The sequence below is a fragment of the Nelumbo nucifera genome, chromosome 1 (genome assembly GCF_055504915.1).
Source record: "Nelumbo nucifera cultivar China Antique chromosome 1, China Antique-T2T, whole genome shotgun sequence".
Taxonomy (NCBI): Eukaryota; Viridiplantae; Streptophyta; class Magnoliopsida; order Proteales; family Nelumbonaceae; genus Nelumbo; species Nelumbo nucifera.
In genome coordinates this window covers 161,935,595-161,951,735 of record NC_142649.1, presented here as the reverse complement: position 1 = coordinate 161,951,735, position 16,141 = coordinate 161,935,595, and the positions used below count along the sequence as shown (strand labels likewise).

Genomic DNA, 16,141 nt, shown 5'->3' with positions numbered 1-16,141 from the left:
ATGAGAGCCTCACCGATCTTGTGTTGAGGTCCCCTCCTCAACCCAAGGAAAGTTTAATGACCTCCCTTCAGAACCGCCTGAAGACATGTTGACAAAATGAAAGGAGGCAAGCTTCAATCGGTGACCTAATAGCAATTCCCCTGACGGAACTCTCCTCCAACTGATCACCCTCTCCCTCGGCAAAAATCTCATAACAGTTCAAGTGGGACCCAATTGGGGATCCCCCTATTTATAGCTTGTTGGTGAGGAAAATTGATGGCTAAGGTGCCCTGTTGGCGAATCGATGGTCAAAAAGACTGCACTGCGTGTGGGCTGATTTGAATTAAAATTTTTTGCACCTAACTTGTGTGCTCACCTAAATTTAAAAAATTCAAACCTCGCTGCAGCCTCGCCCGTCTTTGAGCAGAGTTGGGCGAACGAGCCGAGCGATTTGCAGATTGTCCAGACAAATTACCAGACTGGGAGAGGCGATTGTGAGCTACTCTCTTCGCTGAGCTAACTTCGACTCGGGAGTGAGGGGAAATTGATAAGGGGTAATTTGGTTCTTTGAATGACATCACGACACGTGGCTTCCTTGATTAACTAGATGAGACTTCAGCACTGAGTAAGCATATCAACTTGACAGAGCAGCTAGCAGCACCTCGTCCAGGGCCGACCTATAGTACCTCGACCTGGCTGACCTAAAGGACCTCGGTGTAAGGAGCAACCTCCTCTGAGTACCGGTCGAGTTGACGTGGGTACAGCTAGCGACCTATGAGACGTGCTCGCTGATTTACTCTTTAAGCCCGTTATCAAGTCCAAATTCTTTGGGAATAACAACGCTTGACCATTAAGCCCACCTACCTGCATCATCCACATTAGAGTTGATCGGGTGGACCTTAGCCCTTTGCGCGGATCATGTAACTGATAGAGATATTCTCTTTGAACATAGCGGCAGCTACTCTTCGGGAATCTCAGACCCGTTACAAGAGGTTTCCAGCCCCTCACACCTATATAATGGCATCACTTTCTTGAGAGAAGGTAGGTGCGATTCAGCTCTCGCATACTCTGACCTTCTAGCATTCTAATTCCCTCTAAAACTTCAAACTCGCTGACTTAAGCATTGGAATGCCCACCCCAGGTAAAAGCAACCCGGGCACTCTAATACTGTTTCCCTACAGGTCTCCCCAAAGAACTATACAGTTCGCCGATTAACTTAGCTTGACAACCAAGATACCTCCTAGCTCGGCCTTACTCAGTTTGGCAGCTGAGTCACTCCCCATCAAGGAATTCTCCAGCTCAGCATCCGAGTCACCTGCTAGTAGGGAACTGCCATATTGTGCATCATCAGGAAGAAGCTTGGAACATCTTACTCGGATCTTTTGATAGTCTAATCCGACCACCCATGGGAGGTGGTCGGACTAGTTGAGCATCCTAACAGATCGCGCCCTTCTTTGACAAGTCTGCTTAGTTCGTCGATTTACTTAAACAAGGAACTCAACTCATATTGGCGTCCAAATATAGAACTCATCATGTTGTTCAATGAAGCACGTTTCAGCATGTCACAAACACTGAATTCTCCTTTACAATCGCCGAACATTGACACCATTGGACGGTACGCGAACTTGGTGTTCATGGGTTCAAATTCATTAATTCCCTTATCAAGTCAATCCAATTATTGGGTCGGTGTTATTATGGTTCAGTCTTAAGGTAGAAGACAATGAAAGTGTTTTATTTTCAAGAGTAGTTTTGATATTTTAAAAAGTTTGAACACTGCAATGACACGTTTGAAAGTTTCCTATAAAGAAAACCAATATCAAGATCATATTTAAATCGATCTCAGTAGGCATTACATTTGACCCATTTCCATATCAATGGCAACAGGAGAGAGAGGGAGAATCTCATTAGGTGGTGGAATGTATGTGCTAGCCGATAAGACACCAGCAACCAAATGGCAAAGGGTTGATTCTCCCAAGTCCCAGCTGCTACATATCTGCAATCAATCGCCAATAGCTATGAACTTAAGATGAGTCTGTCTCGAATTGGGTAGTTAAATTTTCTCTTTTGTCAATCTTTGTGTAAATGCCAGATCTGGCAAACGCAAAACTTGGAATTGGATTTGGAGCTAGCTTTTCACGAGGTGGCTGGCCACATGAGAGAGATATCCATCTCATCCAATCTACGAGAATAGTGTGGAGGAGAAGGCAACGTTTTGTTCGGCGGGTAATCCCGGTTCCTTGGGCCATACAACCCTGTCAAAGCTCTGTGTCTGTGATGTTTGGCAGGAAAAGGGTTCATCTAATTGGTCATCAACTCACTAGTAAATCTCGAAGGATTTTGTCTCTTTTTCTCATCTTTAATGCAACTCCTTATCTTTTTCCTCCAATATGATAATATGATAATGGGGAGTACATAACTCACTTTTAGATACTCTCGTTTGTCTGTCTTTCTTTCATTGTTCTACTATACATCAAGACCATCTCTACAACAAAATTCTCTATTTTGGCAATATAGAAATTGCACCCAAGTCATGTTGCTTTCATTAATGCTCTCTCTCTCTCTCTCTCTCTCTCTTACAATCCACTCCAACAAACACACAAAAGTTTGGTTAAAGGTTACTCATGAAACAATGGTCTGATGTAACCTTAGAAACAGTAATTGCATATTGAATTGAAATCACATTTTTACTTATAAACTTGAATATTGGCCGATCCCGAGATTTCTTGGCACAAAGGTGCATTTAATTTCAGATCCATCTCAGGATTACAGTTTGAAAGGTTGGTTAATCTGTAATTTCATCATGAAGCACCCATTTTAAAGGCGAAATAAGCCCCACAAATACGTACTTGCTCATGGGAAATAGTAGCCACGTGGAAGATATATGAACTAGGTTTTGCCTTTATTCTTGATCGATCCATGTGCTTTAATTTATTGTGCCCAAAAAAATAAGTTTTTGATTAGATGCCCATGATGCAGTTTGATCGGATCAAACTTCAAAAATCATGTTGTAAATCTCAAAAGTCGTCAGATAATTTAAACAAATTTCTATGAATTAATAATCTCAACCCCCCCGAAAAAGAAAATGAACAAAGTTTAATTTGTACATACAAAATAGATTTTCTTGATATGTATAAACTAAATAACGGTTTACTGTGGATAATAAAGTTTTTGGAGAAAGCACTTAGCAATTTAAAGGGAAACACTTGTCTGATATTGAATAAGGAAGTAAGGATCTGTGACATACAATTCAAAAAGGACCAAGAGAGACCTAGCTACTAGATCTCAGGTTAATTCGATTTGGCAAACGGTATAACCTGGCAGACTAAAAGGTTCTACATTCACCAAGTAATAACTACATGTGGTAATAGACATCTGCAGATATAGCAAGAACCCATCAATGGGGTTTTCACTTTCTGGCTTAGAATTTGATGGGCATTGCTGCAACTCTAATTACCACTACTCCCTGAGACCCTTCACAACTCCACAACAATTTTCACAGGTCAGTGGCTCCTATTTTATTTTATTTTTTTGCTCATCATCTTCTTTCTTGTTTTTAACTTTTGATAGATGGGTTTTCTTTCTTTTCTCTACTTGACTTGATTCAAATTAAAATAAAGCATCTGGTGTTCTTGTTCTGGTCTTGTTTGATTGGATTGAACCAAAAGCATCCATGGAGAGAAGCAGGTTGAATGGCATCAAAGACACTGGCGTAGATCGTATAAGCCTTACAAATAACAATGAATACTACTGTCTTGGAGGAGATTACTTAGGTGGGTTTTCAAGGCCTCCAAGATCATATACGTGTAGCTTTTGTAAAAGGGAGTTTAAGTCGGCTCAAGCTCTCGGGGGACATATGAATGTTCACAGGAGGGATAGAGCCAGATTGACACAGTCACCTCCATGGGATGGTTCTGAACTCAAGCCTAACCCTAATGCCGACCCTAATTTCTTATTGCCATCTCAGTCTACTAGGCTCTCTTCATGCACTTACAGAGTTCCTCCATTGCTTTCACCTAACTATTTTTCTTGTTTCTCTTCACCCATTTCTGCATCTTCTGATGATGAGCTGAAAATGAGGAGTGCTGGTTCTCCTCTTGATCCTTGGAGCTCCAAGGGTGGAGATATTGCACAAAGTAAAACTGAAACCATGAAACCTTTCTTTGGGGTTGGGGAATTAAACGGTTTTCTACAGGAAGATGAGCGTAAGATTCTGAAGATGGCGGAGATTGTTAGGCTGGATCTGGAGATGGGTCCCCATGGAGACTCAAAGGAGGATTTGGATTTGGAGCTTCGACTTGGATACTCCTAATGTACTCTCTTATACAACTTTGTGCAGGCATCATCACTGTTTCTTGATGATTGTTTAAATGGGATCATATCGATCTTGTACTAATATTAGTCCATGTCAGTTGCATGTAGATCTAATCTAATACTAGGGAGAAACAGTCATGGAGATCAAGATATACAGGTGAATAGAACGATTAGATATACAGGGTGCAACTTTAATTTACACTAGTGTAATGAGATTATTCAATATTAGATTCCGTTACTGCTCACTGCTTTGATGATTTAATTTCTGACTCCTTGAACTCATTTTTCTTTCCTATCGTAATTCGGCATGAAATTTTCTGCTTCAAGTTGATATTCCCTATAGTATGTTGTTTCTCTCTCTCTCTCTCTCGTTATGTTAGGCTACTTCAAGAGTGTAATTAATTATATATGTATGGATGGCCTTCTTGTGATTTCTCTCAAAGATTTTATTTTTTGGTAAATGATTTTTCGCAAAGAAATGAAGACCACCTTGTGAATAATTCCATTTAATTAGTCTCCTGATACTAACTTGCTAGACATTTATCAAGAAAAACCAAGTATATATGGGATACACTATTGTGACACGTGGATAACATGATGGTGCACGTGTAAAGAAAAGAATTATTTTTATTTTCCTTAAAATAAGCTGGTCTCTGAATAATTAATTCTATATTTATTCCTCCCCAGTCCCCACCATAAAAAAGGCAATTGGTGTTTGTATTGCGTTAAATGTTTTAAAGGGAAAATCTATGATGGGAAAAAGATATGGTATATAGGAAGAGTTTTGACCAATCAAAATCCACTCATGAATTTTGATAAATAACACTTGATTGGCTATCACGTTTATGATTTCAGCTGATTAATAAGAAGTTTTTCAGATATCATATCTTTTCCATACCATAGTCGAACCCTATAAATATACTTGATTAAATCAAGATTTCATCCAGGAAGAAGTGGCAGGGTAATTATCAAATCAGGTTACTATTTGTAATTAGAATTATAAGACAGTTCATATACAGACATGCCCATCAAGATCATTGTTTTGGAAGAAAAAATAGATTAAAAAAATTAATTGGGTTCTTAATACATAATAGCAATATTTAAGAGAAAAGAATTTTCATGAGTTAGTCATAATTATCCAATGTGTTGGTCCCAGCTATCCAAGGTATTTTTGGGAGGGGTGGGCTGGATATGGGCCTTATCTTTGGCTTTTTATTTTTTCAAAGTGGCTCCTCTTTCTTACTCAAAGAAAACTAAGTTACATAAAAGCGGATCTTGCACCGAAAGCAGGACGAGCAATATCTCAATCCAAAATAGAGTTTACATGGCACCCCACAGCTCATCTCAACCGTGTATTGGAAACATCTCCCAATGACAAGTTACGGGAGATGTGATTTGATCTCTCCAATAAAATCTTGCTCCCTCTCAGACTTGAACTTGAGTTCTTAGACTTGTCAGTTGAAGTAAATCAAATAGAGAATCACCTAGGCAGCCCATGTGCATCATAAACCAAATTTGCAAGACAAATAACATGTTTGGTTGCATCATATTTGGAATTATATATTTTCTCTAAGCCTGTGAAAAGTATTTAATTTCCTTTATAATGAGTTTTTCCTAACTTTCCAACCCACTTCTTTCTCAAAAAGGATTCATTATTTCCGATTGTTAGTAGGGGAAAGAAAAGAAGAAAGTAGCTCTTGAATGAATCCTGAAATGACCATTCCTTTACTTTGTTAACCATGGGGAGTGGTCCCATTAATTTTAAATGGTTAATTGGTGCTAAACCACAAGAAAATCAGTACTTATTGTGCAAGGAATTAAAACAGTATATAAATGCTTACAATAATCCCACAGGTTCAGGTCCAGAAATAACATCTGAAAGGATTCTTTAAATATTATTTTTAGAAGAAAGAAAGAAAGAAATGAGAGATGGGGATAATAAGCAATCTTTGTTCATTCGTCCTTGAGTCTGCAACCACCCCTCACTTGTCAATGATTCAAGTGGTGTTTTGGTCGTCTTTGGGCGTGTTTTCCGATGCCTGTTATCTTGCATGTTCCCGACAATGTCTGGTCCTCAGTTGGATGATGGCTCTTTCCTTAAACAGCGACAGATATTTTCTGCCTTTCTCAGCCTTCAACATTTACAGCTCTACTTAGCTAAGTAAGACACTAAATAGTGATGAGTAATATCTCATCGCACGACTCACGTCATCTTTCAATTCAACGAAGAATCATGAAAATACCCCTTTTTAATTTATTATGCATCCTGTGCTATAATCACCTACTTTTACAAAAGAAAATTAAAATTAAAAGTTGATCTGTTAGACAGTTTTGTATGCCTTTAGCTTCAATCAGAATGATGTACTTTATGAGTTTATTGTAAATGAATAAAAGTACATATTTGATTCATGTTTTCTTGGTATGTTTCCGTGTATTATCCTTAAACTAAACATTTGATGATGCTCGTGTTAGTTTAGAATGTTCATAACCAGTGGGTCGGTCTGGGGAGACCTATCCTGACAAGGCTGACACTGTGGTGCCATCAAGTCGGTTAGGGTGGCCTGTCTCAGCTGCTAGGGTGAGACCCTAGGCACATACAATGTAGGATTAATTGAATCTTTGAACTAGACTAGATTTTCAGTATTGCCCTGGACCTTGGAGATTGATGAGCAAAACTGGAAAGTTACACCCGACCCCTAGACTCGATTATGATACTGCACTAGGTGTCGGATTGGGCTGTCTTTGATGTACCATTCAGTGAGATCCTTAGCCGGGGTCAAAACCTGGGTATGTTGGGACAATCTGAGAATTCATCTGAGTGGGTGATCATAGTGACAGGATCAGCCCCTTTGTCGGACAAAGGTAATGATCGGGGATGCACTCTCACTGATGGAAACCAAGACTGCCGGCAGCCGATTTCAACCGTTGAGATTTGTTTTGCAAAGTACATTTTATATGAGATATAAAAGTATATACATATTATGGTTTCTCAAATGTTTGCAAAAATGTTTTAATTCCTGGGATCAATATAAGAAGAGAGTGCAACACTGTTCGTTGCAGCCGAGGGAGAGGTCCTCTCTTGTCGGGCAGTGTGTGATCATTATGGGCTGAGAGGTTAAGTGTAAGACCATTGGGGATAATACTTGATGGGCTAATCTTGCACCTGCCCACAGTCCCTGGGTGTTACAAGGTGGCTTGGCCCATGGACCACTTAGGGTAAGTGTTGGGCCCATAGAGCCCATTCGATGGGTTTCAGGGGGTGCACTGTCTTTAACAGTGTATTCGGCCAGGCCTTGTAACAAAGGCTGGGCCGAACCCATGTGGTTGATGTGTAGATCAATGTTTGGGTCCCATGCCATACAAGGAAGCCCAATTGGGCAGCAGTTAGGAAGGTTAAGTGACTACATAAGCTTAATGGGCTTATAGCCCATTTCGAACTGGGCTATTTATTTAGTTATTTATGGGGCGAATTCTGAGATAGATTAGCAGATAAGATAGGGTCTTAATCCTATCCACTCAGAGAGTCCAGATCTGAATGTGATTCAGATCTAGAAACCTCTTAATGAGATTAGGAGAAAGCTAATCTAATCTGCAGATAAGATGAGGGTTTATCCTTATCACCTAAAGAGAAGTCTTATCCAAATATGATTTGGATAAACTGCTCCTAATTGGATTAGGAGCTGATCTTTTAGGTTAACAAAAGAAGGGGGCGGCAGCCTAAGAAAGACACACAAATTACATCAGATTTTCTTTAGTGCTGAAATCAAGAAGAGAAAATCCTGCACCTTGCGAATACTCTCTTGCCGCCTCCTTGTTCTTGCCACCCTGTTTGCCAGTTCGATCTCCAGTTGTGGGAGAAGTCAAGATTGGATATTGACATCAATTCTTGGAGGAAGAATTGATTGGAAGCTGTGCTCACGTGCCATCCTGTTGTTTCTTGCGAAGGACAGAGTTCTTGGAGAAGAACATTGTTGATTCTGCTCCATCCTGCACTGCGCCATCTTGAGTGGGAGCAGTCTTTGGATCCTTCCTTGGGCGTGAACACCTTCATTGGGAGATATTACTTCTCCGTATCAGGTATAATTCTCTCCTACTCCTTTTGGTTCATATCTGGTTCAGTTTAAGGTTCAAGAATGATCCTTGAAAATATGATTTTCTAAATAGGGAATGTGATTCCCAGTTGAAGGGAGAGAAAAAATTTTGAAATTCGACCCTTATTCCGCAATCTTTGGGCGTCCATGGGATGGATCTCTCATCCCTTCAGGATCACCTATTCATTCGATCGCCACCCTATCTCTTCCTTGATTTAATTTACACTATGAGCAATTGTTAGTTGACTAAGGCCTAGCTAGCTATATTATATAACACTCAAGAATTTACATTTAGCAAGACATGCTATGGGGTATCAAAACAAATGCTATATTATATAACATGTGGGTATCAAAACAAAAGAAAAATGCAAGGCACGACTCCAAGAGCAAGATATGTTATGTGTTATATATTTATAAGAAATTGAATCATTTCACCATTTATTTTTTTAATGCCCTCTGGCTAGAGTAATCTGATGCCACGCTTAAATAGGACTAAACCCATAACACATGAGAGATAAATCATTTCATCAGTACCTTTTAGAATGGTTCTACTCATTACCTATCCATCTATCCAAAATGGAGAAAATCTACATGCTCTCCAAATTCCAAGTGATACTATACAAGTTATGGGAAGCAAGGAATCAATGGATATACCAAAAGAAAAAAATTCACCCCTTGAGAATCATTGAATCAGCTTGCAACATCCTTAAAGAATATTCAGAAACTACAAAAGAAGAGAATGAGCACCCCCAACACAAGGTCGAATCCGGTCACTCCCTCATTTACCTTGTTCACAGACGGCTCATTTGATGAAAAATCAGTTCATGCAGGAATTAGATATGTACTCAAGGGTTCAGAATCAAAAGCAATCCTGGAAGCACAAGGAATAGCATGCAAAGCAAATGGGGGCAATGATGCAGAAATTAGAGCTCTAATTCAAGGTTTTGAATCAACAATCTGTCACAATTGCAATCATTTACTAGTCTGCTTAGATACTGAAGGGCTGGTCAAAAAACTCAAGAACCATTCTCTTGATCGCTAATGGGTGTTTCAGCTTCAATGGGTACCATTCAAGCTAAGACACAACACTTTCAGTCAATAGAATTTGTATATATCCCTCATACAAAAAACAAACTAGCTCACCACTTAGCGTACAAAGTTTGTTTTCATGGAAAAATAGAAAGACACCATGTTCTAGATTATTCTGATGTACAAGCTTTGAATTGATAATAGAACAAGAAACTTTACCTGCAAAATGCAAGATTTGGGTATGAGAATGGCCACTCCATGCAAAAGAAATAGCAACAGTTAGGTCTGTATATATCCAAACTAGCAGCTTCTAGCTAGCGAGGATCAATCATTCTTGAGTAAATAATTAGGTCCCTCGTTTAAGAGGTTATTGCACCAGAGGTGGCTCCCAATCCCATCTAGAAGAATTAGTCACAAGAAAATATTGCATGAGCTAGGTCCAAATATCTTAAGAAATTTTCAATAAGTTTATTTTTGATTTGGATACATGATACCTATCCATTGGGAAATAAATCCTAATACAATAAGAACCAGGACTGAAAAGAATGATACCTAAGACCATGTTTGGTTCACTGCTTTGGGGCTCATTCTCTTAATTCTTATTCATTCTAGACAAGAATGGGCAAGAATGAATAACACTAGAGTATTTGGTTACAAAATTCTTGCCAATGGCCACATTCTATTTAGAATAAAAAATCAGCCCCATAGCAAAAAAATTGACTAGCTTGTAGCATGAAAAATAGTCATGCCCCATCTTGCTCATTTCATTCTTTGAGGGAACTCTACCTATTTACGAAAGTACTTTTATGAAAGCAATTCTATAAAAGCACTTTTACGAAAATACTTTTATGAAAGTACTTTTATGAAAGTACTTTTATGGAAGAACTTTTACGAAAGCACCTTTACAAAAACACTTTTAGGAAAGCACTTTTATAAAAGCACTTCTATAAAAGCGTTTTTATGAAAGTACTTTTATAAAAGCACTTTACAAAAGTACTTTTATAAAAGAACTTTTACAAAAGTACTTTTATAAAAGAATTTTTACAAAAGTACTTTTATAAAATAACTTTTACAAAAGTACTTTTATAAAACATCTATGCCAATTGGTAAACATTGACTATTGGAGACCTAGGCTAGCGGTTTCTGAATATCGACAATTTTTTTTTTTTTTATGAATGAAAAAGAGTAACATAGGACACTTGTTAGTCTGAAAAGAATTCATTTTTAAGAAAAAGTGTTTGGTTCATGGCAATGTTTTCTCATTCTGCCTATTTTTATCCATTATTTTCCATTTTAGAATTTCATCTTGGGTAAGAATGAGAAAGGACGAGAATTGAACTAAACATGGCCTAAATCGCCTTATCTGAGGTCCACAACTAAATGAATTTATGCATCCAAATTGAAAATTAAAGCAAATGATCACTCCATGTAGCTTCCAACTACTCAAGTGGCTGTATAAGCTAGGACCCTGGTCGCATCATATTACAACACCAGAAGAACTCCTGTTTGTGGTATGTTGGATGGATAAAAAATAAAAGAAAATAAAAATGCAGGTCCCATGAGACAATTGGATGGAAATTCAGAAAAAATGAAATTCCATTGATCACCATTTCACAAAAATCTCCTTGAATTCATGATTATAGACAATACCTAGCTAGATGAGTAAACCCCATCCATCAACATGCATTTAATTTTTCATTAATGTATTAAAATATTAATGTTTAAGTCAAAAGTTTTTTCAAAAAATACTTTAAATTAAAACTTAAACATTGAAATAAGATGTGTAAAAAAATCTAAAATACTAATAAGAGAAAATATAATTCATACAATAAGACAAATATAAAGCTAAAGTAATAAAACATAATAATTAATTAACATTATTATTATAACCATAAAGTAATAAAATTTAATTTCAAAATAAGTTTTGTTTTTAAAATTATTTAAATATTATAACAAAAGTTATGTAATAAATTTAAAATATTTATTAAAAACACAAAAGTAATCATAATATATTTCACAATGTTTGGATTATTAATAATTTCATATAGTTATAAAATTTATAATGAAATTATGTAATAACAATATAAATTATGATTTTATGAATTATTGAATTTCATAACTCGATAATATTTTAAAAATTTAAATAACTAAATTTTGAATATTTTAAATATCAAAAGTTTAATACCTAAATCATATTTTAAATATTATTTAAATAATCAAAAGTAGATTAAATAAAAAAATTATGTAGTAACTTAAAAAATTTATTAAGACTCAAAAATAATTATAGTATATTTAATAATATTTGATAATAGAAATAAAATTATAAATAATTTCAAAATATTTAAATATTTTTGAACTAATGAAAAATATATTAAATAATTCAATGGAACTGAAACTTTCAAACAACAAGAATACTTAATGATTTAAAAAAATACTTTAAAGGATATCAAAAATAGGATAAAAATTACAATTATTATTCTAGTAATAATAAAAACATTATTTCACTTACATAAATTAATAATTCTAGAGAATAGTTTCTAAAAAAATTAGTATTTATTAATAATAGTTTTAAAGTCTTTATCTATATCTATTATATATTTATATATACTAAAATCAATATTTATTGTATTTTTGTGATAAATATATTTTCAACAATTATGTATAAATATATTTTCGTTTTGTTACTTAGTGGTAAACTTTCAATAATTATTAGAGATTAAATTGTTGTTATTTAACTTTTTGAAATCTAATTTATTGGATTTATTGTATTTTTGTTATAAATTTATTTTCAGTAATTATGCATTTTCCTTATAATTTACTAATTAATATTTATTAGAGATTAAACTATAAGTGAGATTACACTATTTTTTATTAGTTTAATATATTTTCAATATTTAATGTATTTTTGTTATAAATTTATTTTTCAATAATTATGCATTTTGACTATAAATTTTAATAATTATTGGAGATTAAACTATTATTTTTTATTAAGCAATTGAGGGGTGGCTCAGTTGGTAGGTTAGTTGGTTCGTTCCAGCATAGCTGCAGAATCGACTTTGGGAGGGGGTTATTAGTGTGTTTCATATCACTAAATACCAAAAATAACTATTGTTATTTATTAGAAGTTAGAATGTTAATTTAGTTAAAATTAACTATTGTTATTTTTGTATTGTAAAAAAATTATTAAAAATAGTATGTAAAACATAACTAATTATTAATTATTTAAAACATTAAAATATAAAAAAAATCATCTACTCTTATTTATTTCTTTTGTTCCACTTTTGCTTAATAAATCCCATGCATTTCACTGGTACTGCTAGTATTATACATAGTAAGACAAATTGTTTTAGGCACATAATAACCAAATTGAAGTTTAATACTTTTAACGAAGTAGTTGTAGTGATATATGAAAAAACATTAATATCATTTCCACTTTTTCGGTTTTGATAACTTAAAACTGTTTCATTACCCGGATGTTAAAAGAAGTTAGCTTTTGAATGGGAGATTTAAAATTTTTTAGTTATTTATATATTGGGGGGGAGGGGGGATGAGTGAGTTCACATCATGCCCCACATATATAGGGCGCCCCACATGCACATCTCTGCATGCATTGGGAACATCTCCCAAAGTTGTCATTGTGAAATATATCCAATACATAGTTGGGATGTGTTGTGGGGCACCCATGGAGTGCTGATGTGAATTCTACTTAATTAGGAGTAGGGGTGTCAATGGATCGGTTTTGGGTTGGATTCCGTCCAAATCAAAATCCATTTAGACAGATTAGATGGACCAATAAGATATATTGAATTTGGACGGATTGAATGGACCAATATGATATATTGGATTGGACCTGGTCCATCCATAATGAATTTATATTGGATTGAGCTAATATCTGGTCCATTGATAGAAGATAAGAACATAAGTGTTTATGGACCAAGTTTGAGTTGAAACCAATCTAAATTAATAAGAATTTGAACAGATTGAACAGTCTCTGGACCGGTCCAAAATGGTCCAAAATATTCATTGGACTGAATTGGACCAAGTCCATTTGTAATGGGCTCACATTGGACTGGACCGAATTGGACCAAATCCAGTCCGATTGACACCCCTAATTAGGAAAGCCTCGAGAAGCCTAATTCAATGATATAAAAGCTAGTTTGCTCACTAGATGTATTCTATTGAATTGAAAATACTGAATATTGTAAGAATGATCTTTATATTGGCATAAATTGTTGAACCACTATAGATCTTTTGTATTATTTTCTATTGTGTATTTTCTTTCTTTCTTTTTTTTTTTTCTTTCCTTCTTCTTCTTTTTTTCCTTATTATTAATCACTATAGCGGAAGGGGGAATAGTCAAGGGGCATCGTGGATGCCCTCCATGTTGAACAAATGGTATCCTCAACGGCAATCTGCAGTAGATACCTAACACCCCTGCGTCTGTAGTTTTGGGAATATCTCGAACAACCCTGCTCCAAACCAGAAAATGGAGAGATTTTAGATTTTTCCAAGCAAGGTTGTTCGAAACCATCAGAATAAAACCCCACCAACTGCGTCTCCTATCTCCTTGAAGACCGTAGGGCACCAGGCTAAAAGAGGGACACCGAAGACTGTGATCCACCATTTTCAGAAGTCGCGCCTCTACCTTTTTGAGCGACCAACCTATCGGAAAAAACGCTGTCCATTGAAAATGGTAATTCAAGAATGCAATGCGGTGTTTGGTTCATTGCTCTCTAGGCCTCATTCTTTTAATTTTTATTCATTCTAGGTAAGAATGGATTAGAATGAATAACTTTAGAGTGTTTGGTTACAAAATTCTTACCTTGAGCCACATTAAATCAGTCCCATATCACAAAAATTGATTAGCCTGCAACATAAAAAATAATCATGGCCCATCTTGTTTAGTTTCATTCTTTCAGGAAACTTAGCCAAAAAAACTGATGCCATAGATGTTTACTTTTACAAAAGCACTTTTATAAAAGTAATTTTACACAAAAGCATTTTTATGAAAGTACTTTTATACAACAACACTTTTACAAAAGTACTCTTACGAAAGTAATTTTATAAAAGTACTTTTACACGAAAGCATTTTTATGAAATCACTTTTATAAAAGCACTTTTACAAAAGTACTTTTATGAAGGTACTTTTATAAAACATCTATGCCAAGTAGACCTCCTCATGGGCCAGGTAGTCCGAAGGGCTAGCTTGTCTTAAATCGGGCTTGGACAAAATTTGAAGCTTGCGGGCTCGGTCTTGCTCTTTCCCAAATATGTCTAGTACTTCGCTTCTCAGCCATATACTAAATGTATAAAATATTATATAATATATAATATATTATTAATAATATATAATTAATATGTTATAAGATACCTATCAAAGTTGGGCTTCGGGCTTTATATAAGGTTGGGCTTGGGCTCAAAATCTAGCCGAGCTTAGGCTCGGGCTTAGTAATTTTCTATTTATAAAGAAGCAAAGCTTGACTCGAATCTAACCCATGAACAAGTCTAATGTCAATTGGTAAACATTCACTGTTGCCCATCCATCAGTAAACATCTCAGCCAACAGTTTTGGAGACCTAGGCTAGCGGTTTATGAATATTGGCACAATTGTTTTTTTTCTTTTTTGAAGATTGAAAATAAGCAACATAGAACACTTGTCGGTCTAAAAAGAATTCATTTTTAGGAAAAAAAGCATTAGGTTCATAGCAATATTTTCTCATTCTACCTATTTTTACCCATTCTTATACATTTTAGAATTTCATTTTGAGTAAGAATGAGAATTGAACCAAACATGACCTAAGGCTCCGCATGCCTCTTCTTCTGAAGCAAAGATGATGTGGCACTTATTCCCCTCTAGCCTTCTCACTGCTGCTCATTGCAAGTTCCGCCACAGAAGAGACAACCAACAATCAGCCTCATCACTAGATGGAGAGCCACCTGAGAAGCGAAGTACTAGACATCTACAGAGGAAAGTGTCGGGTTCCCGAACCCCATCCTTTGCAACAAAGATCTTGATCGATCCTCCATTCACACGTATTGACACTAAACCTTCCTCTAAGACCTCAAATCGTCCCACCATGATTACTGAGAGAATGGGGAGAATGACTGCTCAACCCACCTCAGAATTCTTTGCCCCACCTTACAGGTGGGATGAATCATGACCATGGATTGATGCCAAATCCAGGATGCAGTTTATAGGGGGACTATAATTTTAGAATTCTGCAGTGAACTGCAATGTACTTCACACTGTGAGAGGAAACTGTCTCACCCTTCCAAGATCCACTACTAATACAACCACCATATTGTATTTCCCTCCGCATTGTTTATTCCTCAATCAATTAAATTGCATTTTTTAATAAGTTAAAATTTGAGTTTTCCTTTCCCTCCTTATTTTATGACTTGTTTGGTTGCATTTTTCTCTTTGTAATTGATTTTAATTAGTATTTTAAAAAGTAGAATGGGGTTGATTTTCTTTTAATTGTGTATGGGGTAGTAATTGCAAAGCAAATTAATCTAACGTTTATTGACAAAGGAACATTGTTTATGAAGCCACTGTAACTCAAATACTAAAGTGGGTGTGTGTATGGTTCTGTTTAAAAGGAAACAACCTGCTATCACATCAGCAAAGTTTTGTTTTCAAAAACAAAATCAAACATATAGGAAACCTAATAATTCGAATACTATAGCCCTAATGATGAATGAGTGGGGGATAGTACTTGAAAAGGCTTTTA

The 16,141-nt window shown here is 35.7% G+C and overlaps 1 protein-coding gene across 2 annotated transcripts; it reads left to right on the top strand.

The window, feature by feature from the left end:
- The first annotated feature begins 3,202 nt into the window (after window positions 1-3,202).
- On the top strand, window positions 3,203-4,552 carry LOC104610099 (transcriptional regulator SUPERMAN-like). 2 transcript variants are annotated; one of them, XM_010276572.2, is made up of 2 exons: window positions 3,203-3,478; window positions 3,645-4,552. In XM_010276572.2, exon 2 carries the CDS (start codon window positions 3,650-3,652, stop codon window positions 4,286-4,288), a length of 639 nt encoding a protein of 212 aa, XP_010274874.1. In that variant the 5' UTR covers window positions 3,203-3,478; window positions 3,645-3,649; the 3' UTR covers window positions 4,289-4,552. The 2 variants fall into 2 exon arrangements, with proteins under 2 accessions (XP_010274874.1, XP_088755542.1); XM_088899416.1 differs by having other exon boundaries at window positions 3,208-3,478; window positions 3,597-4,552.
- Window positions 4,553-16,141: the final 11,589 nt, after the last annotated feature.